The following is a 24,447-nucleotide window of genomic DNA, read 5'->3' on the forward strand; positions in this document are numbered from 1 at the left end:
AGGGCAGCTTTCGTTTACATGAAGTTATGAGGTCATTTACGATATTGTAACTAATTTCGTACGCTTAGATACGGTAATAGCATGTGTGGTGTGGTTTAATAACTTTTGAATTATTAACGGATTTCAATGAACGATAGGTAAAAATGAGAATCCGCTTGCAATAAAACTGCTATAAACTGTGCCGTGGTCGGTGACAGCAACATATCCTCTGCGCAACAGAAACACTCAACCTGCATCTGCAATTGCACTGCTGGAACGCAATGATCCCTGAAGCGTTAGTGGTTCTGTATAACACTTTTTTCAATTTAAAATCATTAAAGGGGTGTTCGAACTGAAGTTTTACCGATGTCATCGACTACTATTGAAATCTGAAAAACCTTTTTTCCTGGAGCTCCATTGGAAGGCGTGAACTGCATGAATTGCAAGAACTGACGGCAATACTACAATAGGTAGAACAGTAAATTTTAGTGATTTGTTTCGCAATGCTTTTTTAGTTAAACAAAAACAGATGCCGCAGTTCATTGTACTTCTGCTCCCGGTTCGGATAGAAGACGGATCTTGCCCGTTTGCCGATCCACCGAATCATAATGACCATTCTCTGGGGTACTTAGTCACTCCAGCACGAATCATAAATATTTTAAATAGTTCTATATAGTTCAAAATAGAATGACGTTTGCTGGTCCAATCAAACTGGGAGCCAAAGAATCCAAATGATCGATTCATGCTACATTGCCTGCATTCAAAAAAGTAATGTTTCCAGTTCATGCCAAGGTCACCAGTTTCTCTAATGCCAATTATGTATTGCTTATTTAAAGATGGTTGAATATTACACATTAAAAATAGTTCAATGTTATCTCCATTGCGCAGCACTGATCTGTTCTTCCAACCACATCCCGCTGACACCTGAGTTCAGCAAGCCGACCACTACGGTCGGCAACGTTAACCTGTCACTCGACTATGCTGAGAGTTGCTGTGTTATCACTTATGCTGTGTCGGCTTGCCGGCTGTAGCTTTGTAGTTTGTAGCTGATGGGCCCAACTTTTTGGTCTAGCTTTAGTTTAATTTAAAGTCACAAGTCAGTCGAAGTAAGAATAAATGGCATTACTCCAGAACGCTGCCGTATAATACCTTTGTATAATTAACAACTATAACTGTGCCACAAGGCCAATAATAGTAAGGGGCGAAGTCAAGTCCCCCACCAAGAAAGATAAAAATAGATTCATAGTGTAATTGTGAAAATCGAACGATCAAACGAAACATTAAAAGAATATTTAAGCCGATGAGTAAACCGCTGTTAAAGCTAAATTAAATGTTTTGTATTCATGCGGGTTTTTTAGCGAGACACATATAAGTTGAGTGCCATAGTGATAGCAAAATAAGCTGGGAAACAGAAGACAGAGCCCAGAACTTTGTGCTAACCAAGCTCAGAACCCAATGTCTCACGTTAGCCAACTATTTGCTGGCTTCAGCAATTACATCTCGCTACTGTTTCAGTCTATTCTGAGGACAATTCAGCTCATTTAGCAAGCAAAAGAAGAAACCTATGGTTTCATATACCAGAGTGTCTCTGATTCTCTCATCAAAATAGGTTGTCTAGGATTGCGCGGATATGCATATTATATCGTAAGCATCGTCCTTTTAAGAATGTCTTATGATAATTAATAATGGTCCGCACGAATAATTTACTATGAGTTTCGCAGACTGAGGTGTAATTCTAAACTGCCAGTTGGACGGCATTTATTTAAATCTGAACCATTCGTCACTGCTGTACAGTACATAAATTAATAAATGTACATATTAGCTAAGCATTATTCTCGATTGTCTTCAGCCGACAATGTGGAATCATTCGTCATGCCTTTTTTCGAGAAATGCGGCGAGGGGTAAATCTAAACTGCCATTTATTTAAACTATTGAATTTTAACTTCTTATTAAAATGTTTCCGTCATTTACTTCTAATGCACTTTTTTATTATATTCATATTTACCGCGCACTACCTTTGTAATATATCTACGTTCTTAACACATAAAAGGGTTCATAAATATTAATCTTATTTAAATTGTGGTAAACAAATTCTATTTTTCCAGTCAATATACTTTTGAAGCTGCGAAAGTGGCTTGTGGAAACGTAGCTGGATTGCTGTCATGGACAATGGCTATGGCTAAATATTTTGAAGTTAATAAAGAAGTTCTTCCATTAAAAGCCAACTTAGCTGTTCAAGAGGCAAAATATCAAAGAGCATCAGAGGATTTACGTGAAGCTGAAGAATTACTACAACAAAAAGAAAATGAATTAGCCGAAGTACAACGGACATTAGAAGAAGCTATTTCTAAAAAACAAACTGTTTTGGCTGAAGCAAAAAAATGTCAGGACAAAATGGATGCTGCAACTGCTCTTATTGGTGGATTAGCTGGCGAAAAAATTCGTTGGACAGAACAGATAGCGTCATTCAAAAGTGAAACTGAACGTTTGGTAGGAGATGTTGTTTTGCTTACTGCATTTCTGTCTTATACTGGTCCCTTTAATCAAGAGTTTCGCAGTATTTTCTTAAGTCTCTGGACTAAACAAATTATTGAGAAAATGATTCCGATTTCAGCGAGTGTAAATATCATAGATAATCTTACAGATCGCTCACAAATTGGTGAGTGGAATATACAAGGACTGCCCACTGATGAACTATCTATACAAAATGGAATAATTGCAACAAAGGCCAGACGCTTTCCATTACTCATCGACCCTCAATCTCAAGGAAAAGTTTGGATAAAAAATATGGAGAAACAAAATCAGTTAATCATTACCACCTTAAATCACAAATATTTTCGTAATCATATTGAAGATTCTCTGAACTTGGGATATCCTATAATTATTGAAGATGTTGCAGAAGAATTGGATCCCTGTCTAGATAATTTACTGGATCGTAACTTGCTTAAAGTAGGCACGCAATACAAAATTAAAATAGGTGATAAGGAGGTTGACTGGAATCCAGAGTTTAGGTGTTACATTACAACTAAGCTTCCTAATCCAGCTTATACACCGGAAATTTTTGCAAGAACCTCGATTATTGACTTTACTGTCACGATGCGTGGATTAGAGGATCAATTATTAGGTCGTGTCATACTTACTGAAAGAAAAGAGCTAGAAGATGAACGTGTCCAATTAGTGGAGACAGTTACAGTAAATATGAAAAAAATGAAAGAGCTTGAGGCAAATCTGCTGCATAAATTATCTACTACACAAGGAAGTCTACTTGATGATGTAACAGTTATTGAAGTACTGAACACAAGTAAAAACACAGCTATTGATGTCAAAGAAAAAATTGAAGTGGCCAAATTAACAGAGTTTAAGATAAATGCCGCTCGTGAAGAATATCGTGTTGTGGCCACTCGAGGGAGCGTGCTATACTTTCTCGTTTGTAGTATGACTATGGTTAACAACATGTACCAAACATCTTTGGTCCAATTCTTAGATCGATTTGATGCTTCTATGCATAATTCAGCAAAGACTCATATTATACAGAAGCGTATAAAACGAATAATAAATTACTTAACACTGGAAATTTATAGATATAAATCTCGTGGACTTTATGAAAAGGATAAATTTTTGTTTGTGCTTCTTATGGCATTGAGTATTGATCGCCAATTAGAATTGATTACATTTGATGATTTCCAGACATTCATTAAGGGAGGTGCAGCAATAAATTTAAACGACTGTCCTCCTGTGCCATTTCGCTGGGTAACAGATGAAACATGGCTGAATCTGGTACAGCTTACTAGTTTATCACCATTTGTTAACATACTTACTAAAATAAGCGGAAATGAGCGAGGCTGGTTTATATGGTTTAAAAAAGATTCTCCTGAAAATGAAGTTATACCAGATGGTTTTAATTCACTTGATCCATTTCGCAAGATGCTTCTTATTCGTTCCTGGTGTATGGACCGAACTATTGCCCAAAGTAGAAAATATATATCTCATTCATTGGGCGAACGATTCGCAGAGCCGGGAGTTCTTAATTTTGAGGAGTTACTATTAGAAAGTAGAGAACTTGTACCAATGATTTGTTTTCTTTCCCTTGGCTCAGATCCTTCATCGAATATTGAATTATTAGCTAAAAAGAATGAGCTCAAATGTCATCCAATTTCAATGGGTCAGGGGCAAGAAATCCACGCTCGCAAATTAATTGCGACATGCATGGAGGAAGGTGGATGGGTGCTTTTGCAAAACTGTCATTTAGGTTTAGACTACATGAATGAACTTATGTTTCAAATTCTTGAATTAGAACGACAAAGTAAAATATATATCAATCCAGGATTTCGTATTTGGATAACCACCGAGCCTCACCCGATGTTTCCTATAACACTACTGCAGATGTCACTAAAATATACAAATGAGCCACCAGCAGGAATTCGAGCTGGACTTAAACGAACTTATACCAATTTATCCCAAGATTTCTTGGACTATTCACAGTCCCCATTTTATTTGTCTCTTGTCTATTCAATATCTTTTCTGCATACCGTAGTACAGGAGCGGCGAAAATTTGGACCCCTCGGATGGAATATCCCTTATGAGTTTAACTCCTCTGATTGGTTGGCCAGTTGTTTATTTGTGCAAAACCATTTAGATGATCTTGAGCCTGGAAAGGGTATTAGCTGGGTAACCGTACGTTACATGCTCGGTGAAGTGCAATATGGTGGGCGTGTCACCGATGATTACGATAAGCGACTCCTTAATACGTTTACACGAGTTTGGTTTCATGATGGCCTTTTCGAAGAGAGCTTTCAGTTTTTTAAAGGATACATCGTATACAGTTTCAAAGAACGCGAAGCATATTTATCAGCTATTGATAATATGTTCAATGTCGATCCTCCACAAGTGTATGGTTTTAATTCGAATGCCGAAATAACTTATCAAACAAATACAATGAGAAATATATTAGATGAAATAATGTCCATTCAACCCAAAGGTAAGTATTTCAAATCAAAATTGTCTTATGTAATCCGTTACCATACCACCTATCCAAAAAGAATCCTCAAGCGGAACATCTGAAACTCGAGAAGATCGAGTTGCTCGTCAAGTGCGAGAAATGTTGAGCAAAACTCCCCCAGCGTTCGATTTATTTGAAGTTAAGCAGATCCTCATAGCGGCTGGGGCCACAAGTTCCATGAATATATTTCTTCGACAGGAAATAGATAGAATGCAAAGAGTATGTAAAATGAATATAGAATTAAATAACAAACGAATATATTTCAATACTTATTTAATTGTAGATAATTATCCTTGTTCGATCCACATTTAAAGATCTGTTGCTAGCAGTGGAAGGAACTATTATTATGAGCGAAAACTTAAGAGATGCCCTGGATAATATTTTTAATGCACGCGTACCAACTGTATTTAAACGGGGCAGTTGGGTCTCTTCTAGTTTGGGCTTCTGGTTTACTGAGCTTATCGACAGACATACTCAATTTTACAATTGGTGTTTTGGATCGCGACCAGTTGTTTTTTGGATGTCGGGATTTTTTAATCCTCAAGGATTTCTTACTGCAATGCGTCAAGAAGTTGCACGCGCGCATCAAGGATGGGCTTTAGACCAAGTGACAATGCATAATGATGCACTCAAAGTAGGTCCAGAAGAGTGCAAAAAGCCCCCTAAAGAGGGAGTTTTTATTCATGGGTTATATGTAGATGGAGCTGGATGGGACAGGCGAACATCGCGCCTAGTGGAGTCAACTAACAAAGTCTTATTTACCCTTATGCCAGTTGTTCATGTTTATGCTATATACTCAACAGCTGCAAAAAATCCAAAACTATACACATGTCCAGTCTATAAAAAAATTAATCGCACTGATCTGAATTATATTTGTGCATTATGGCTTCAATCTAATAAGCCTCCAGACCATTGGGTGCTTCGTGGTGTTGCTTTATTATGTGATGTTAAATAAATCCATTTCGTTTATTATTGTTAAATTGTTGGAATTTAAAATAAAAATTATCAAGTCTCAAATAAATAATAGCATTGTGTTTCAATATTATACGCTGATCCCATTGAAATGGGAAGTCAGGATATAATGGTTTTGTGCAAATGCATGTAACAGGCTGAAAATATATATCTCATTCATTGGGCGATCGATTCGCAGAGCCGGGAGTTCTTAATTTTGAGGAGTTACTATTAGAAAGTAGAGAACTTGTGCCAATGATTTGTTTTCTTTCCCTTGGCTCAGATCCTTCATCGAATATTGAATTATTAGCTAAAAAGAATGAGCTCAAATGTCATCCAATTTCAATGGGTCAGGGGCAAGAAATCCACGCTCGCAAATTAATTGCGACATGCATGGAGGAAGGTGGATGGGTGCTTTTGCAAAACTGTCATTTAGGTTTAGACTACATGAATGAACTTATGTTTCAAATTCTTGAATTAGAACGACAAAGTAAAATATATATCAATCCAGGATTTCGTATTTGGATAACCACCGAGCCTCACCCAATGTTTCCTATAACACTACTGCAGATGTCACTAAAATATACAAATGAGCCACCAGCAGGAATTCGAGCTGGACTTAAACGAACTTATACCAATTTATCCCAAGATTTCTTGGACTATTCACAGTCCCCATTTTATTTGTCTCTTGTCTATTCAATATCTTTTCTGCATACCGTAGTACAGGAGCGGCGAAAATTTGGACCCCTCGGATGGAATATCCCTTATGAGTTTAACTCCTCTGATTGGTTGGCCAGTTGTTTATTTGTGCAAAACCATTTAGATGATCTTGAGCCTGGAAAGGGTATTAGCTGGGTAACCGTACGTTACATGCTCGGTGAAGTGCAATATGGTGGGCGTGTCACCGATGATTACGATAAGCGACTCCTTAATACGTTTACACGAGTTTGGTTTCATGATGGCCTTTTCGAAGAGAGCTTTCAGTTTTTTAAAGGATACATCGTATACAGTTTCAAAGAACGCGAAGCATATTTATCAGCTATTGATAATATGTTCAATGTCGATCCTCCACAAGTGTATGGTTTTAATTCGAATGCCGAAATAACTTATCAAACAAATACAATGAGAAATATATTAGATGAAATAATGTCCATTCAACCCAAAGGTAAGTATTTCAAATCAAAATTGTCTTATGTAATCCGTTACCATACCACCTATCCAAAAAGAATCCTCAAGCGGAACATCTGAAACTCGAGAAGATCGAGTTGCTCGTCAAGTGCGAGAAATGTTGAGCAAAACTCCCCCAGCGTTCGATTTATTTGAAGTTAAGCAGATCCTCATAGCGGCTGGGGCCACAAGTTCCATGAATATATTTCTTCGACAGGAAATAGATAGAATGCAAAGAGTATGTAAAATGAATATAGAATTAAATAACAAACGAATATATTTCAATACTTATTTAATTGTAGATAATTATCCTTGTTCGATCCACATTTAAAGATCTGTTGCTAGCAGTGGAAGGAACTATTATTATGAGCGAAAACTTAAGAGATGCCCTGGATAATATTTTTAATGCACGCGTACCAACTGTATTTAAACGGGGCAGTTGGGTCTCTTCTAGTTTGGGCTTCTGGTTTACTGAGCTTATCGACAGACATACTCAATTTTACAATTGGTGTTTTGGATCGCGACCAGTTGTTTTTTGGATGTCGGGATTTTTTAATCCTCAAGGATTTCTTACTGCAATGCGTCAAGAAGTTGCACGCGCGCATCAAGGATGGGCTTTAGACCAAGTGACAATGCATAATGATGCACTCAAAGTAGGTCCAGAAGAGTGCAAAAAGCCCCCTAAAGAGGGAGTTTTTATTCATGGGTTATATGTAGATGGAGCTGGATGGGACAGGCGAACATCGCGCCTAGTGGAGTCAACTAACAAAGTCTTATTTACCCTTATGCCAGTTGTTCATGTTTATGCTATATACTCAACAGCTGCAAAAAATCCAAAACTATACACATGTCCAGTCTATAAAAAAATTAATCGCACTGATCTGAATTATATTTGTGCATTATGGCTTCAATCTAATAAGCCTCCAGACCATTGGGTGCTTCGTGGTGTTGCTTTATTATGTGATGTTAAATAAATCCATTTCGTTTATTATTGTTAAATTGTTGGAATTTAAAATAAAAATTATCAAGTCTCAAATAAATAATAGCATTGTGTTTCAATATTATACGCTGATCCCATTGAAATGGGAAGTCAGGATATAATGGTTTTGTGCAAATGCATGTAACAGGCTGAAAATATATATCTCATTCATTGGGCGATCGATTCGCAGAGCCGGGAGTTCTTAATTTTGAGGAGTTACTATTAGAAAGTAGAGAACTTGTGCCAATGATTTGTTTTCTTTCCCTTGGCTCAGATCCTTCATCGAATATTGAATTATTAGCTAAAAAGAATGAGCTCAAATGTCATCCAATTTCAATGGGTCAGGGGCAAGAAATCCACGCTCGCAAATTAATTGCGACATGCATGGAGGAAGGTGGATGGGTGCTTTTGCAAAACTGTCATTTAGGTTTAGACTACATGAATGAACTTATGTTTCAAATTCTTGAATTAGAACGACAAAGTAAAATATATATCAATCCAGGATTTCGTATTTGGATAACCACCGAGCCTCACCCAATGTTTCCTATAACACTACTGCAGATGTCACTAAAATATACAAATGAGCCACCAGCAGGAATTCGAGCTGGACTTAAACGAACTTATACCAATTTATCCCAAGATTTCTTGGACTATTCACAGTCCCCATTTTATTTGTCTCTTGTCTATTCAATATCTTTTCTGCATACCGTAGTACAGGAGCGGACCCCTCGGATGGAATATCCCTTATGAGTTTAACTCCTCTGATTGGTTGGCCAGTTGTTTATTTGTGCAAAACCATTTAGATGATCTTGAGCCTGGAAAGGGTATTAGCTGGGTAACCGTACGTTACATGCTCGGTGAAGTGCAATATGGTGGGCGTGTCACCGATGATTACGATAAGCGACTCCTTAATACGTTTACACGAGTTTGATTTCATGATGGCCTTTTCGAAGAGAGCTTTCAGTTTTTTAAAGGATACATCGTATACAGTTTCAAAGAACGCGAAGCATATTTATCAGCTATTGATAATATGTTCAATGTCGATCCTCCACAAGTGTATGGTTTTAATTCGAATGCCGAAATAACTTATCAAACAAATACAATGAGAAATATATTAGATGAAATAATGTCCATTCAACCCAAAGGTAAGTATTACAAATCAAAATTATCTTATGTAATCCGTTACCATTCCACCTATCCAAAAAGAATCCTCAAGCGGAACGTCTGAAACTCGAGAAGATCGAGTTGCTCGTCAAGTGCGAGAAATGTTGAGCAAAACTCCCCCAGCGTTCGATTTATTTGAAGTTAAGCAGATCCTCATAGCGGCTGGGGCCACAAGTTCCATGAATATATTTCTTCGACAGGAAATAGATAGAATGCAAAGAGTATGTAAAATGAATATAGAATTAAATAACAAACCAATATATTTCAATATTTATTTAATTGTAGATAATTATCCTTGTTCGATCCACATTTAAAGATCTGTTGCTAGCAGTGGAAGGAACTATTATTATGAGCGAAAACTTAAGAGATGCCCTGGATAATATTTTTAATGCACGCGTACCAACTGTATTTAAACGGGGCAGTTGGGTCTCTTCTAGTTTGGGCTTCTGGTTTACTGAGCTTATCGACAGACATACTCAATTTTACAATTGGTGTTTTGGATCGCGACCAGTTGTTTTTTGGATGTCGGGGTTTTTTAATCCTCAAGGATTTCTTACTGCAATGCGTCAAGAAGTTGCACGCGCGCATCAAGGATGGGCTTTAGACCAAGTGACAATGCATAATGATGCACTCAAAGTAGGTCCAGAAGAGTGCAAAAAGTCCCCTAAAGAGGGAGTTTTCATTCATGGTTTATATGTAGATGGAGCTGGATGGGACAGGCGAACATCGCGCCTAGTGGAGTCAACTAACAAAGTCTTATTTACCCTTATGCCAGTTGTTCATGTTTATGCTATATACTCAACAGCTGCAAAAAATCCAAAACTATACACATGTCCTGTCTATAAAAAAATTAATCGTTTTAATTCGAATGCCGAAATAACTTATCAAACAAATACAATGAGAAATATATTAGATGAAATGATGTCCATTCAACCCAAATGTAAGTATTTCAAATCAAAATTTTCTTATGTAATCCGTTACCATACCACCTATCCCAAAAAAAGTCCTCAAGCGGAAGATATGCAACTCGAGAAGATCGAGTTGCTCGTCAAGTGCGAGAAATGTTGAGCAAAACTCCCCCAGCGTTCGATTTATTTGAAGTTAAGCAGATCCTCATAGCGGCTGGGGCCACAAGTTCCATGAATATATTTCTTCGACAGGAAATAGATAGAATGCAAAGAGTATGTAAAATGAATATAGAATTAAATAACATACGAATATATTTCAATATTTATTTAATTGTAGATAATTATCCTTGTTCGATCCACATTTAAAGATCTGTTGCTAGCAGTGGAAGGAACTATTATTATGAGCGAAAACTTAAGAGATGCCCTGGATAATATTTTTAATGCACGCGTACCAACTGTATTTAAACGGGGCAGTTGGGTCTCTTCTAGTTTGGGCTTCTGGTTTACTGAGCTTATCGACAGACATACTCAATTTTACAATTGGTGTTTTGGATCGCGACCAGTTGTTTTTTGGATGTCGGGGTTTTTTAATCCTCAAGGATTTCTTACTGCAATGCGTCAAGAAGTTGCACGCGCGCATCAAGGATGGGCTTTAGACCAAGTGACAATGCATAATGATGCACTCAAAATAGGTCCAGAAGAGTGCAAAAAGCCCCCTAAAGAGGGAGTTTTTATTCATGGTTTATATGTAGATGGAGCTGGATGGGACAGGCGAACATCGCGCCTAGTGGAGTCAACTAACAAAGTCTTATTTACCCTTATGCCAGTTGTTCATGTTTATGCTATATACTCAACAGCTGCAAAAAATCTAAAACTATACACATGTCCTGTCTATAAAAAAATTAATCGTTTTAATTCGAATGCCGAAATAACTTATCAAACAAATACAATGAGAAATATATTAGATGAAATAATGTCCATTCAACCCAAATGTAAGTATTTCAAATCAAAATTGTCTTATGTAATCCGTTACCATACCACCTATCCCAAAAAAAGTCCTCAAGCGGAACATCTGAAACTCGAGAAGATCGAGTTGCTCGTCAAGTGCGAGAAATGTTGAGCAAAACTCCCCCAGCGTTCGATTTATTTGAAGTTAAGCAGATCCTCATAGCGGCTGGGGCCACAAGTTCCATGAATATATTTCTTCGACAGGAAATAGATAGAATGCAAAGAGTATGTAAAATGAATATAGAATTAAATAACAAACGAATATATTTCAATATTTATTTAATTGTAGATAATTATCCTTGTTCGATCCACATTTAAAGATCTGTTGCTAGCAGTGGAAGGAACTATTATTATGAGCGAAAACTTAAGAGATGCCCTGGATAATATTTTTAATGCACGCGTACCAACTGTATTTAAACGGGGCAGTTGGGTCTCTTCTAGTTTGGGCTTCTGGTTTACTGAGCTTATCGACAGACATACTCAATTTTACAATTGGTGTTTTGGATCGCGACCAGTTGTTTTTTGGATGTCGGGGTTTTTTAAACCTCAAGGATTTCTTACTGCAATGCGTCAAGAAGTTGCACGCGCGCATCAAGGATGGGCTTTAGACCAAGTGACAATGCATAATGATGCACTCAAAATAGGTCCAGAAGAGTGCAAAAAGCCCCCTAAAGAGGGAGTTTTTATTCATGGTTTATATGTAGATGGAGCTGGATGGGACAGGCGAACATCGCGCCTAGTGGAGTCAACTAACAAAGTCTTATTTACCCTTATGCCAGTTGTTCATGTTTATGCTATATACTCAACAGCTGCAAAAAATCTAAAACTATACACATGTCCTGTCTATAAAAAAATTAATCGTTTTAATTCGAATGCCGAAATAACTTATCAAACAAATACAATGAGAAATATATTAGATGAAATAATGTCCATTCAACCCAAATGTAAGTATTTCAAATCAAAATTGTCTTATGTAATCCGTTACCATACCACCTATCCCAAAAAAAGTCCTCAAGCGGAACATCTGAAACTCGAGAAGATCGAGTTGCTCGTCAAGTGCGAGAAATGTTGAGCAAAACTCCCCCAGCGTTCGATTTATTTGAAGTTAAGCAGATCCTCATAGCGGCTGGGGCCACAAGTTCCATGAATATATTTCTTCGACAGGAAATAGATAGAATGCAAAGAGTATGTAAAATGAATATAGAATTAAATAACAAACGAATATATTTCAATATTTATTTAATTGTAGATAATTATCCTTGTTCGATCCACATTTAAAGATCTGTTGCTAGCAGTGGAAGGAACTATTATTATGAGCGAAAACTTAAGAGATGCCCTGGATAATATTTTTAATGCACGCGTACCAACTGTATTTAAACGGGGCAGTTGGGTCTCTTCTAGTTTGGGCTTCTGGTTTACTGAGCTTATCGACAGACATACTCAATTTTACAATTGGTGTTTTGGATCGCGACCAGTTGTTTTTTGGATGTCGGGGTTTTTAATCCTCAAGGATTTCTTACTGCAATGCGTCAAGAAGTTGCACGCGCGCATCAAGGATGGGCTTTATACCAAGTGACAATGCATAATGATGCACTCAAAGTAGGTCCAGAAGAGTGCAAAAAGCCCCCTAAAGAGGGAGTTTTTATTCATGGTTTATATGTAGATGGAGCTGGATGGGACAGGCGAACATCGCGCCTAGTGGAGTCAACTAACAAAGTCTTATTTACCCTTATGCCAGTTGTTCATGTTTATGCTATATACTCAACAGCTGCAAAAAATCCAAAACTATACACATGTCCTGTCTATAATACAATTAATCGTTTTAATTCGAATGCCGAAATAACTTATCAAACAAATACAATGAGAAATATATTAGATGAAATAATGTCCATTCAACCCAAATGTAAGTATTTCAAATCAAAATTGTCTTATGTAATCAGGTACCATACCACCTATCCCAAAAAAAGTCCTCAAGCGGAACATCTGAAACTCGAGAAGATCGAGTTGCTCGTCAAGTGCGAGAAATGTTGAGCAAAACTCCCCCAGCGTTCGATTTATTTGAAGTTAAGCAGATCCTCATAGCGGCTGGGGCCACAAGTTCCATGAATATATTTCTTCGACAGGAAATAGATAGAATGCAAAGAGTATGTAAAATGAATATAGAATTAAATAACATACGAATATATTTCAATATTTATTTAATTGTAGATAATTATCCTTGTTCGATCCACATTTAAAGATCTGTTGCTAGCAGTGGAAGGAACTATTATTATGAGCGAAAACTTAAGAGATGCCCTGGATAATATTTTTAATGCACGCGTACCAACTGTATTTAAACGGGGCAGTTGGGTCTCTTCTAGTTTGGGCTTCTGGTTTACTGAGCTTATCGACAGACATACTCAATTTTACAATTGGTGTTTTGGATCGCGACCAGTTGTTTTTTGGAAGTCGGGGTTTTTTAATCCTCAAGGATTTCTTACTGCAATGCGTCAAGAAGTTGCACGCGCGCATCAAGGATGGGAGTGGAGTCAACTAACAAAGTTTTATTTACCCTTATGCTAGTTGTTCATGTTTATGCTATATACTCAACAGCTGCAAAAAATCCAAAACTATACACATGTCCTGTCTATAAAAAAATTAATCGTTTTAATTCGAATGCCGAAATAACTTATCAAACAAATACAATGAGAAATATATTAGATGAAATAATGTCCATTCAACCCAAATGTAAGTATTTCAAATCAAAATTGTCTTATGTAATCCGTTACCATACCACCTATCCCAAAAAAAGTCCTCAAGCGGAACATCTGAAACTCGAGAAGATCGAGTTGCTCGTCAAGTGCGAGAAATGTTGAGCAAAACTCCCCCAGCGTTCGATTTATTTGAAGTTAAGCAGATCCTCATAGCGGCTGGGGCCACAAGTTCCATGAATATATTTCTTCGACAGGAAATAGATAGAATGCAAAGAGTATGTAAAATGAATATAGAATTAAATAACAAACGAATATATTTCAATATTTATTTAATTGTAGATAATTATCCTTGTTCGATCCACATTTAAAGATCTGTTGCTAGCAGTGGAAGGAACTATTATTATGAGCGAAAACTTAAGAGATGCCCTGGATAATATTTTTAATGCACGCGTACCAACTGTATTTAAACGGGGCAGTTGGGTCTCTTCTAGTTTGGGCTTCTGGTTTACTGCGCTTATCGACAGACATACTCAATTTTACAATTGGTGTTTTGGATCGCGACCAGTTGTTTTTTGGATGTCGGGGTTTTTTAATCCTCAAGGATTTCTTACTGCAATGCGTCAAGAAGTTGCACGCGCGCATCAAGGATGGGCTTTAGACCAAGTGACAATGCATAATGAAGAGTGCAAAAAGTCCCCTAAAGAGGCAGTTTTTATTCATGGTTTATATGTAGATGGAGCTGAATAGGAGAGGCGAACATCGCGCCTAGTGGAGTCAATTAACAAAGTCTTATTTACCCTTATGCCAGTTGTTCATGTTTATGCTATATACTCAACAGCTGCAAAAAATCCAAAACTATACACATGTCCTGCCTAGAAAAAAATTAATCGCACTGATCTGAATTATATTTGTACATTATGGCTTCAATCTAATAAGCCTCCAGACCATTGGGTGCTTCGTGGTGTTGCTTTATTATGGAGAGGAGAGGCGAACATCGCGCCTAGTGGAGTCAATTAACAAAGTCTTATTTACCCTTATGCCAGTTGTTCATGTTTATGCTATATACTCAACAGCTGCAAAAAATCCAAAACTATACACATGTCCTGTCTATAAAAAAATTAATCGCACTGATCTGAATTATATTTGTGCATTATGGCTTCAATCTAATAAGCCTCCAGACCATTGCGTGCTTCGTGGTGTTGCTTTATTATGTGATGTTAAATAAATCCATATCGTTTATTATTGTTAAATTGTTGGAATTTAAAATAAAAATTATCACATCTCAAATAAATAATAGCATTGTTTTTCAATATTATAAGCTGATCCCATTGAAATGGGAAGTCAGGATATAATGGTTTTGTGCAAATGCATGTAACAGGCTGAAAATATATATCTCATTCATTGGGCGATCGATTCGCAGAGCCGGGAGTTCTTAATTTTGAGGAGTTACTATTAGAAAGTAGAGAACTTGTGCCAATGATTTGTTTTCTTTCCCTTGGCTCAGATCCTTCATCGAATATTGAATTATTAGCTAAAAAGAATGAGCTCAAATGTCATCCAATTTCAATGGGTCAGGGGCAAGAAATCCACGCTCGCAAATTAATTGCGACATGCATGGAGGAAGGTGGATGGGTGCTTTTGCAAAACTGTCATTTAGGTTTAGACTACATGAATGAACTTATGTTTCAAATTCTTGAATTAGAACGACAAAGTAAAATATATATCAATCCAGGATTTCGTATTTGGATAACCACCGAGCCTCACCCGATGTTTCCTATAACACTACTGCAGATGTCACTAAAATATACAAATGAGCCACCAGCAGGAATTCGAGCTGGACTTAAACGAACTTATACCAATTTATCCCAAGATTTCTTGGACTATTCACAGTCCCCATTTTATTTGTCTCTTGTCTATTCAATATCTTTTCTGCATACCGTAGTACAGGAGCGGCGAAAATTTGGACCCCTCGGCTCAGATCCTTCATCGAATATTGAATTATTAGCTAAAAAGAATGAGCTCAAATGTCATCCAATTTCAATGGGTCAGGGGCAAGAAATCCACGCTCGCAAATTAATTGCGACATGCATGGAGGAAGGTGGATGGGTGCTTTTGCAAAACTGTCATTTAGGTTTAGACTACATGAATGAACTTATGTTTCAAATTCTTGAATTAGAACGACAAAGTAAAATATATATCAATCCAGGATTTCGTATTTGGATAACCACCGAGCCTCACCCAATGTTTCCTATAACTCTACTGCAGATGTCACTAAAATATACAAATGAGCCACCAGCAGGAATTCGAGCTGGACTTAAACGAACTTATACCAATTTATCCCAAGATTTCTTGGACTATTCACAGTCCCCATTTTATTTGTCTCTTGTCTATTCAATATCTTTTCTGCATACCGTAGTACAGGAGCGGACCCCTCGGATGGAATATCCCTTATGAGTTTAACTCCTCTGATTGGTTGGCCAGTTGTTTATTTGTGCAAAACCATTTAGATGATCTTGAGCCTGGAAAGGGTATTAGCTGGGTAACCGTACGTTACATGCTCGGTGAAGTGCAATATGGTGGGCGTGTCACCGATGATTACGATAAGCGACTCCTTAATACGTTTACACGAGTTTGATTTCATGATGGCCTTTTCGAAGAGAGCTTTCAGTTTTTTAAAGGATACATCGTATACAGTTTCAAAGAACGCGAAGCATATTTATCAGCTATTGATAATATGTTCAATGTCGATCCTCCACAAGTGTATGGTTTTAATTCGAATGCCGAAATAACTTATCAAACAAATACAATGAGAAATATATTAGATGAAATAATGTCCATTCAACCCAAAGGTAAGTATTTCAAATCAAAATTATCTTATGTAATCCGTTACCATTCCACCTATCCAAAAAGAATCCTCAAGCGGAACATCTGAAACTCGAGAAGATCGAGTTGCTCGTCAAGTGCGAGAAATGTTGAGCAAAACTCCCCCAGCGTTCGATTTATTTGAAGTTAAGCAGATCCTCATAGCGGCTGGGGCCACAAGTTCCATGAATATATTTCTTCGACAGGAAATAGATAGAATGCAAAGAGTATGTAAAATGAATATAGAATTAAATAACAAACGAATATATTTCAATATTTATTTAATTGTAGATAATTATCCTTGTTCGATCCACATTTAAAGATCTGTTGCTAGCAGTGGAAGGAACTATTATTATGAGCGAAAACTTAAGAGATGCCCTGGATAATATTTTTAATGCACGCGAACCAACTGTATTTAAACGGGGCAGTTGGGTCTCTTCTAGTTTGGGCTTCTGGTTTACTGAGCTTATCGACAGACATACTCAATTTTACAATTGGTGTTTTGGATCGCGACCAGTTGTTTTTTGGATGTCGGGGTTTTTTAATCCTCAAGGATTTCTTACTGCAATGCGTCAAGAAGTTGCACGCGCGCATCAAGGATGGGCTTTAGACCAAGTGACAATGCATAATGAAGAGTGCAAAAAGTCCCCTAAAGAGGCAGTTTTTATTCATGGTTTATATGTAGATGGAGCTGAATAGGAGAGGCGAACATCGCGCCTAGTGGAGTCAATTAACAAAGTCTTATTTACCCTTATGCCAGTTGTTCATGTTTATGCTATATACTCAACAGCTGCAAAAAATCCAAAACTATACACTGATCTGAATTATATTTGTACATTATGGCTTCAATCTAATAAGCCTCCAGACCATTGGGTGCTTCGTGGTGTTGCTTTATTATGGAGAGGAGAGGCGAACATCGCGCCTAGTGGAGTCAATTAACAAAGTCTTATTTACCCTTATGCCAGTTGTTCATGTTTATGCTATATACTCAACAGCTGCAAAAAATCCAAAACTATACACATGTCCTGTCTATAAAAAAATTAATCGCACTGATCTGAATTATATTTGTGCATTATGGCTTCAATCTAATAAGCCTCCAGACCATTGCGTGCTTCGTGGTGTTGCTTTATTATGTGATGTTAAATAAATCCATATCGTTTATTATTGTTAAATTGTTGGAATTTAAAATAAAAATTATCACATCTCAAATAAATAATAGCATTGTTTTTCAATATTATAAGCTGATCCCATTGAAATGGGAAGTCAGGATATAATGGTTTTGTGCAAATGCATGTAACAGGCTGAAAATATATATCTCATTCATTGGGCGATCGATTCGCAGAGCCGGGAGTTCTTAATTTTGAGGAGTTACTATTAGAAAGTAGAGAACTTGTGCCAATGATTTGTTTTCTTTCCCTTGGCTCAGATCCTTCATCGAATATTGAATTATTAGCTAAAAAGAATGAGCTCAAATGTCATCCAATTTCAATGGGTCAGGGGCAAGAAATCCACGCTCGCAAATTAATTGCGACATGCATGGAGGAAGGTGGATGGGTGCTTTTGCAAAACTGTCATTTAGGTTTAGACTACATGAATGAACTTATGTTTCAAATTCTTGAATTAGAACGACAAAGTAAAATATATATCAATCCAGGATTTCGTATTTGGATAACCACCGAGCCTCACCCAATGTTTCCTATAACTCTACTGCAGATGTCACTAAAATATACAAATGAGCCACCAGCAGGAATTCGAGCTGGACTTAAACGAACTTATACCAATTTATCCCAAGATTTCTTGGACTATTCACAGTCCCCATTTTATTTGTCTCTTGTCTATTCAATATCTTTTCTGCATACCGTAGTGCAGGAGCGGACCCCTCGGATGGAATATCCCTTATGAGTTTAACTCCTCTGATTGGTTGGCCAGTTGTTTATTTGTGCAAAACCATTTAGATGATCTTGAGCCTGGAAAGGGTATTAGCTGGGTAACCGTACGTTACATGCTCGGTGAAGTGCAATATGGTGGGCGTGTCACCGATGATTACGATAAGCGACTCCTTAATACGTTTACACGAGTTTGATTTCATGATGGCCTTTTCGAAGAGAGCTTTCAGTTTTTTAAAGGATACATCGTATACAGTTTCAAAGAACGCGAAGCATATTTATCAGCTATTGATAATATGTTCAATGTCGATCCTCCACAAGTGTATGGTTTTAATTCGAATGCCGAAATAACTTATCAAACAAATACAATGAGAAATATATTAGATGAAATAATGTCCATTCAACCCAAAGGTAAGTATTTCAAATCAAAATTATCTTATGTAATCCGTTACCATTCCACCTATCCAAAAAGAATCCTCAAGCGGAACATCTGAAACTCGAGAAGATCGAGTTGCTCGTCAAGTGCGAGAAATGTTGAGCAAAACTCCCCCAGCGTTCGATTTATTTGAAGTTAAGCAGATCCTCATAGCGGCTGGGGCCACAAGTTCCATGAATATATTTCTTCGACAGGAAATAGATAGAATGCAAAGAGTATGTAAAATGAATATAGAATTAAGTAACAAACGAATATATTTCAATATTTATTTAATTGTAGATAATTATCCTTGTTCGATCCACATTTAAAGATCTGTTGCTAGCAGTGGAAGGAACTATTATTATGAGCGAAAACTTAAGAGATGCCCTGGATAATATTTTTAATGCACGCGAACCAACTGTATTTAAACGGGGCAGTTGGGTCTCTTCTAGTTTGGGCTTCTGGTTTACTGAGCTTATCGACAGACATACTCAATTTTACAATTGGTGTTTTGGATCGCGACCAGTTGTTTTTTGGATGTCGGGGTTTTTTAATCCTCAAGGATTTCTTACTGCAATGCGTCAAGAAGTTGCACGCGCGCATCAAGGATGGGCTTTAGACCAAGTGACAATGCATAATGAAGAGTGCAAAAAGTCCCCTAAAGAGGCAGTTTTTATTCATGGTTTATATGTAGATGGAGCTGAATAGGAGAGGCGAACATCGCGCCTAGTGGAGTCAATTAACAAAGTCTTATTTACCCTTATGCCAGTTGTTCATGTTTATGCTATATACTCAACAGCTGCAAAAAATCCAAAACTATACACATGTCCTGTCTATAAAAAAATTAATCGCACTGATCTGAATTATATTTGTGCATTATGGCTTCAATCTAATAAGCCTCCAGACCATTGGGTGCTTCGTGGTGTTGCTTTATTATGTGATGTTAAATAAATCCATATCGTTTATTATTGTTAAATTGTTGGAATTTAAAATAAAAATTATCACATCTCAAATAAATAATAGCATTGTTTTTCAATATTATACGCTGATCCCATTGAAAATGGGAAGTCAGGATATAATGGTTTTGTGCAAATGTATGTATCAGGCTGAAAAAGGAGTGGCAAACCCCATACTAACGGACGATGAGTAAACCACTGCTAAAGCCAAATTAAATCTTATATATTCATGCGTGTTTTAGTTAGCGAGACATAAAAGTGGAGTGCGATAGTGACAGCGATTTAATCTTTGCACTGACCAAGCTCAGAGCCCAATGACTCAAGTTAGCCAACCATTTTCTGTCTTTAGCGATTTCATCTCGCTACTGCTCCAGCCTATTCTGAGGACAATTCAGCGCATCTAGCAAGCAAAAGAAAAAACCAAGGGTGGTGAACGGTACTTCAGTTAACTGCCCTCGGTTACCGTTATGTGAGCGACGCTAGTCCATTGATACATGCCTATCGGCTTACTTCGGCGAGACAAGGAAATTTTGCGTTTGCTTACTTTCTTTAAATTTGGTGCAACTCACCTCGTCCGACTGCATTGTGACTCCAGCGTTTGCCCATGCTGGTAATCGCTGCAGCACTATGAACTACGTCGATGGCGGCGGTAACATGGTGGTTGACCTGTAGTGACCTGTATGACTAAGTCTGCATCTGTAGAGATGGCCTCGGCGGGTATGCTTGCTCCTCTAGCACGCGAATAGCCAAGGTGGGATGTTTCCACCTATGTTTGTTGTGCATCGTAATGCGGTTTTTAGTTATTTCAATAGTGTCCTTATGAGCTGGTACTCGACTAATTCCTACCGCAGAAAATTTTCAATCTCCACATACTTTCCATCCATTTTCCATCCATACATACTCACATAGGTGAATTATCTCGTTTTATTGTGGACGATAGAAACGTTAGGAAACTCAAGCATTTGCACTATGGTTAAGGAAGGTAATTTTGATCGTTAAATGATTCAGCTATTAATATAAACATGAGCTGATCCGTATAATCGTCATCAATCCATGGGAAAGGAATCATTAGTTTGTTATGATATTTTTCCCAATTCAGACCCCTGTCTTCCTTCACTGTCTCTGTCTTATACCAAGCTGTTAGCTTGAAGCCGAAGAAGACTAAGATCCGCTATTGTAGTCTTGTAATTTTTTACGTTCTTTGTTATGATTTTCCAAGTCTGTTGCCTGTTCTGTTCTGCTTTTTTCTATGTGGTTCTGTCTGGATCTATTGTAACATTGAAATTGTTCTGCTTCCGGTTATTTTTTAAACATTTCATAATTTCGTATAAGGTGGAATGGAATCTATCCACTTGCCCGTTAACTGAACTTTTGTAAGGAGGGGGAGCTTTATAGATTTCGATATATAACTGATCCTGAAGTATGAAAGTGATAGTTTCCGAAATTAGCCACTTTTCGTTGTCCATAACAAAACACTGTGGTATTCCGTAATAGAAACTAAATCTTTAATATTAAGATTGCTTTTGACAAGATAATTTGGCCTTAGCTAATTTTGAGAAATCTATTCCTTGACTTCTGAAAACAATATAACATATATAGACATTTTGGATTATTCCAGCAATCTTCTAGTAAAGCTCCAGTAGAAAGACTTAATAAATACTTGACCGAAATTTACAGAATTATTTTAGAAACTAGAAAAAAGAAACATTTACCATGAGGAGATTTTATCCGAAACAATAACCACAGGCAATAACGCAATTCATTTAGCAGCAGGTTTTATTCCGTTCGAAACACAGACAGACACACAGACAGACTCACAGACAGACTCACAGACAGATAAACAGAAAGACACACAGACAGACACACAGACAGACACACAGCCAGATACACAGACAGACACACAGACAGATACACAGACAGACACACAGACAGACACACATCCAGACACACAAACAGACACACAGCCAGACACACAGAAAAACACACAAAAAGACACACAAACATACATACAGCCAGACACACACGCACAGACACACACGCACAGACACACACACACAGACACACACACAGACACACACAGAAACACACAGACACACACACATAGACGCACACACAGCCTCACACACAGCCTCACACACAGACACACACACAGACACACACACACAGACACACACAGACACACACACAGACACACACACAGACACACACAGACGCACACACAGACACACACAGACACACATACAGAAAGACTCACAGGCAGACACACAGACACATACTAATCATTGGCCATATCTGGCAACGCAGAACAAAGAGCTTCCCAAATGGTGGAACAAATGCAGAGGGCATGCAATGCAAGCAAGCAGCGACGCAAACTGTTCCGAAATATGTTTAATTCGACGCACTTGTATCCAGGCGAGAAGAAACTATCAGCGTGCCCGCGGGAGGCCTACATACGATACTAGGCAATACGAGCTCTGCGACTCCGCGGAATTTGATCCCTGGGGCAAGGCGTATAAAATAGTAGTCAAGAAAATATACGCCGGCAAGCAGTCACAGCCTACGGATCGTGAGGAACTAAAGGTTATCGTGGAAACACTCTTTCCAAGTAGACTGAGCTGTATGCTTGGCTCTGGCTCTAACATAGACATCGAGGAGTCACCCAGCGCACACCCGATACTTGCCACAGAAGATGAAATTCTGGCAGCTGCTGTAAGCCTTAGGCCCAACTCTACCCCTGGCCCGGACGGAATCCCAAACAGAGCGTTGAAGCTAGCTCTTGCCTTGCATCCAGATGCGTTTGCCGAGCTGTTCAATGTGTGCCTGTTGCAGAGAACATTCCCCGCAATCTGGAAGAGACAGAACCTAGTTCTGCTACCCAAGGCTGGCAAACCGACGGAAGAGCCATCGTCCCATCTGCCTCCTAGATACAATAGAAAAGTTGTTTGAAAAGCTTCTTTGCTCTAGGCTGGAGACTGCTATAGCTACTGGCGGCGGCCTTTCTCCAAACCAATTTGGCTTCAGAAAGGCCAGATCAACAACGGACGCCTTGAGCAAAGTAGTGGACCTCGCAACTTCAGCTATCGAAGGTACCAGGTGGAAGCACGGCGCAAAGCAATACTGCATCATAGCGACTCTGGATGTTAAAAATGCGTTCAAAACGGCAAACTGGGACATAATACTCGATGCGCTGGCTCAATACAATATCCCTAAGTATCTGAGAGAAATTATTAAGAGCTACTTCGAAGGCAGAGCAATAATATATAACACGAGTGAGGGCGATGAAACTCACTTAGTGTCTGCCGGAGTCCCCCAAGGGTCAGTACTGGGGCCTCTCGTATGGAATGTATGATGGAGTACTGCGTCTAGATCTACCCGCAGGCTCGCATACCATCGGCTTTGCTGATGATGTAGCCGTCGTCACCATAGGAAAGGAGCTCAAGGATACAGAGGATATGTGCAGCGCAAGTATCAGTTGCATCCGAGATTGGCTAACAGCAGCAGGACTAGAACTAGCTGCGCATAAAACTGAAGCCGTCCTTGTCAGCAGTCGCAAGAGGGTGGAAACGGCCCATATAAAGATTGGTAGCACCACCATCGAGTCAAGGAGAGCGATAAAGTACCTTGGCGTCATGCTGGATACAAGGATGACCTTCCGCGAGCACTTGGAATATGTGCACAAAAAAGCTGCTGATTCCTGCAGAGCCTTGTCTAAAATTATGCTAAATTCAAGGGGACCGAAGCAACAACGGCGCCTTCTCTTGACAAGCGTCATAAGGTCCATCATCCTCTACGCAGCGCCAATCTGGTCGAGAGCAATGAAAACTCCCAGTTACAGCCGAGGTATCTGCGCCACCTACCGTCTGAGTGCAATCCGAGTCAGCTGCGCTTTTAGAACAGTCTAGGACCTGGCAAAGATTTCCTATCCGCTATTGTAGTCTTGTAATTTTTTTACGTTCTTTGTTATGATTTTCCAAGTCTGTTGCCTGTTTTGTTCTGCTTTATTCTATGTTGCTCTGTCTGGATCTATTGTAACATTACAATTGTTCTGCTTCCGGTTATTTTTTAAACATCTCATAATTTCGTATAAGGTGGAATGGAATCTATCCACTTGTCCGTTAACTGAACTTTTGTAAGGAGGGGGAGCTTTATAGATTTCGATATATAACTGATCCTGAAGTATGAAAGTTATAGTTTCCGAAATAAGCCAATTTTCGTTGTCCATAACAAAACACTGTGGTACTCCGTAATAGAAACTAAATCTTTAATATTAAGATTGCTTTTGACAAGATAATTTGGCCTTAGCTAATTTTGAGAAATCTATTCCTTGACTTCTGAAAACAATATAACATATATAGACATTTTGGATTATTCCAGCAATCTTCTAGTAAAGCTCCAGTAGAAAGACTTAATAAATACTTGACCGAAATTTACAGAATTATTTTAGACACTAGAAAAACGAAACATTTACCATGAGGAGATT

General features: G+C 38.2%; 1 protein-coding gene, 2 long non-coding RNA genes and 1 pseudogene across 3 annotated transcripts; all 4 read left to right on the forward strand.

The window, feature by feature from the left end:
- Window positions 1–2,090: 2,090 nt before the first annotated feature.
- Window positions 2,091–9,006, forward strand: LOC115483104 (annotated as a pseudogene).
- Window positions 6,475–8,090, forward strand: LOC115483105 (dynein heavy chain 8, axonemal-like). Its single transcript, XM_030224269.1, has 3 exons — window positions 6,475–7,094; window positions 7,156–7,334; window positions 7,399–8,090. Exons 1-3 carry the CDS (start codon window positions 6,476–6,478, stop codon window positions 8,068–8,070), a joined length of 1,470 nt encoding a protein of 489 aa, XP_030080129.1. The 5' UTR covers window position 6,475; the 3' UTR covers window positions 8,071–8,090.
- Window positions 9,007–16,490: 7,484 nt separating the features above from the next.
- LOC115483106 lies at window positions 16,491–17,107 on the forward strand. The gene is made up of 3 exons (XR_003944241.1): window positions 16,491–16,697; window positions 16,759–16,937; window positions 17,002–17,107. It is a non-coding gene; the product is annotated as an uncharacterized LOC115483106 (long non-coding RNA).
- Window positions 17,108–18,800: 1,693 nt separating this feature from the next.
- LOC115483107 lies at window positions 18,801–19,417 on the forward strand. Its single transcript, XR_003944242.1, has 3 exons — window positions 18,801–19,007; window positions 19,069–19,247; window positions 19,312–19,417. It is a non-coding gene; the product is annotated as an uncharacterized LOC115483107 (long non-coding RNA).
- The last annotated feature ends 5,030 nt before the right edge of the window (window positions 19,418–24,447 follow it).

The sequence above is a fragment of the Drosophila hydei genome, unplaced genomic scaffold, assembly GCF_003285905.1.
Source record: "Drosophila hydei strain 15085-1641.00,03,60 unplaced genomic scaffold, DhydRS2 tig00000432-arrow-arrow-pilon, whole genome shotgun sequence".
NCBI classification, from domain to species: Eukaryota; Metazoa; Arthropoda; class Insecta; order Diptera; family Drosophilidae; genus Drosophila; species Drosophila hydei.

Excerpts from the sequence above, each read along its gene's own strand:
- LOC115483105 (XM_030224269.1), top strand. The coding sequence starts at position 6,476 with ATGTTTCCTATAACACTACTGCAGATGTCACTAAAATATACAAATGAG. Across the intron at positions 7,095-7,155 it reads AATGTCCATTCAACCCAAAG|AATCCTCAAGCGGAACATCT; the intron begins GTAAGTATTTCA and ends CTATCCAAAAAG. Across the intron at positions 7,335-7,398 it reads AAATAGATAGAATGCAAAGA|ATAATTATCCTTGTTCGATC; the intron begins GTATGTAAAATG and ends ATTTAATTGTAG.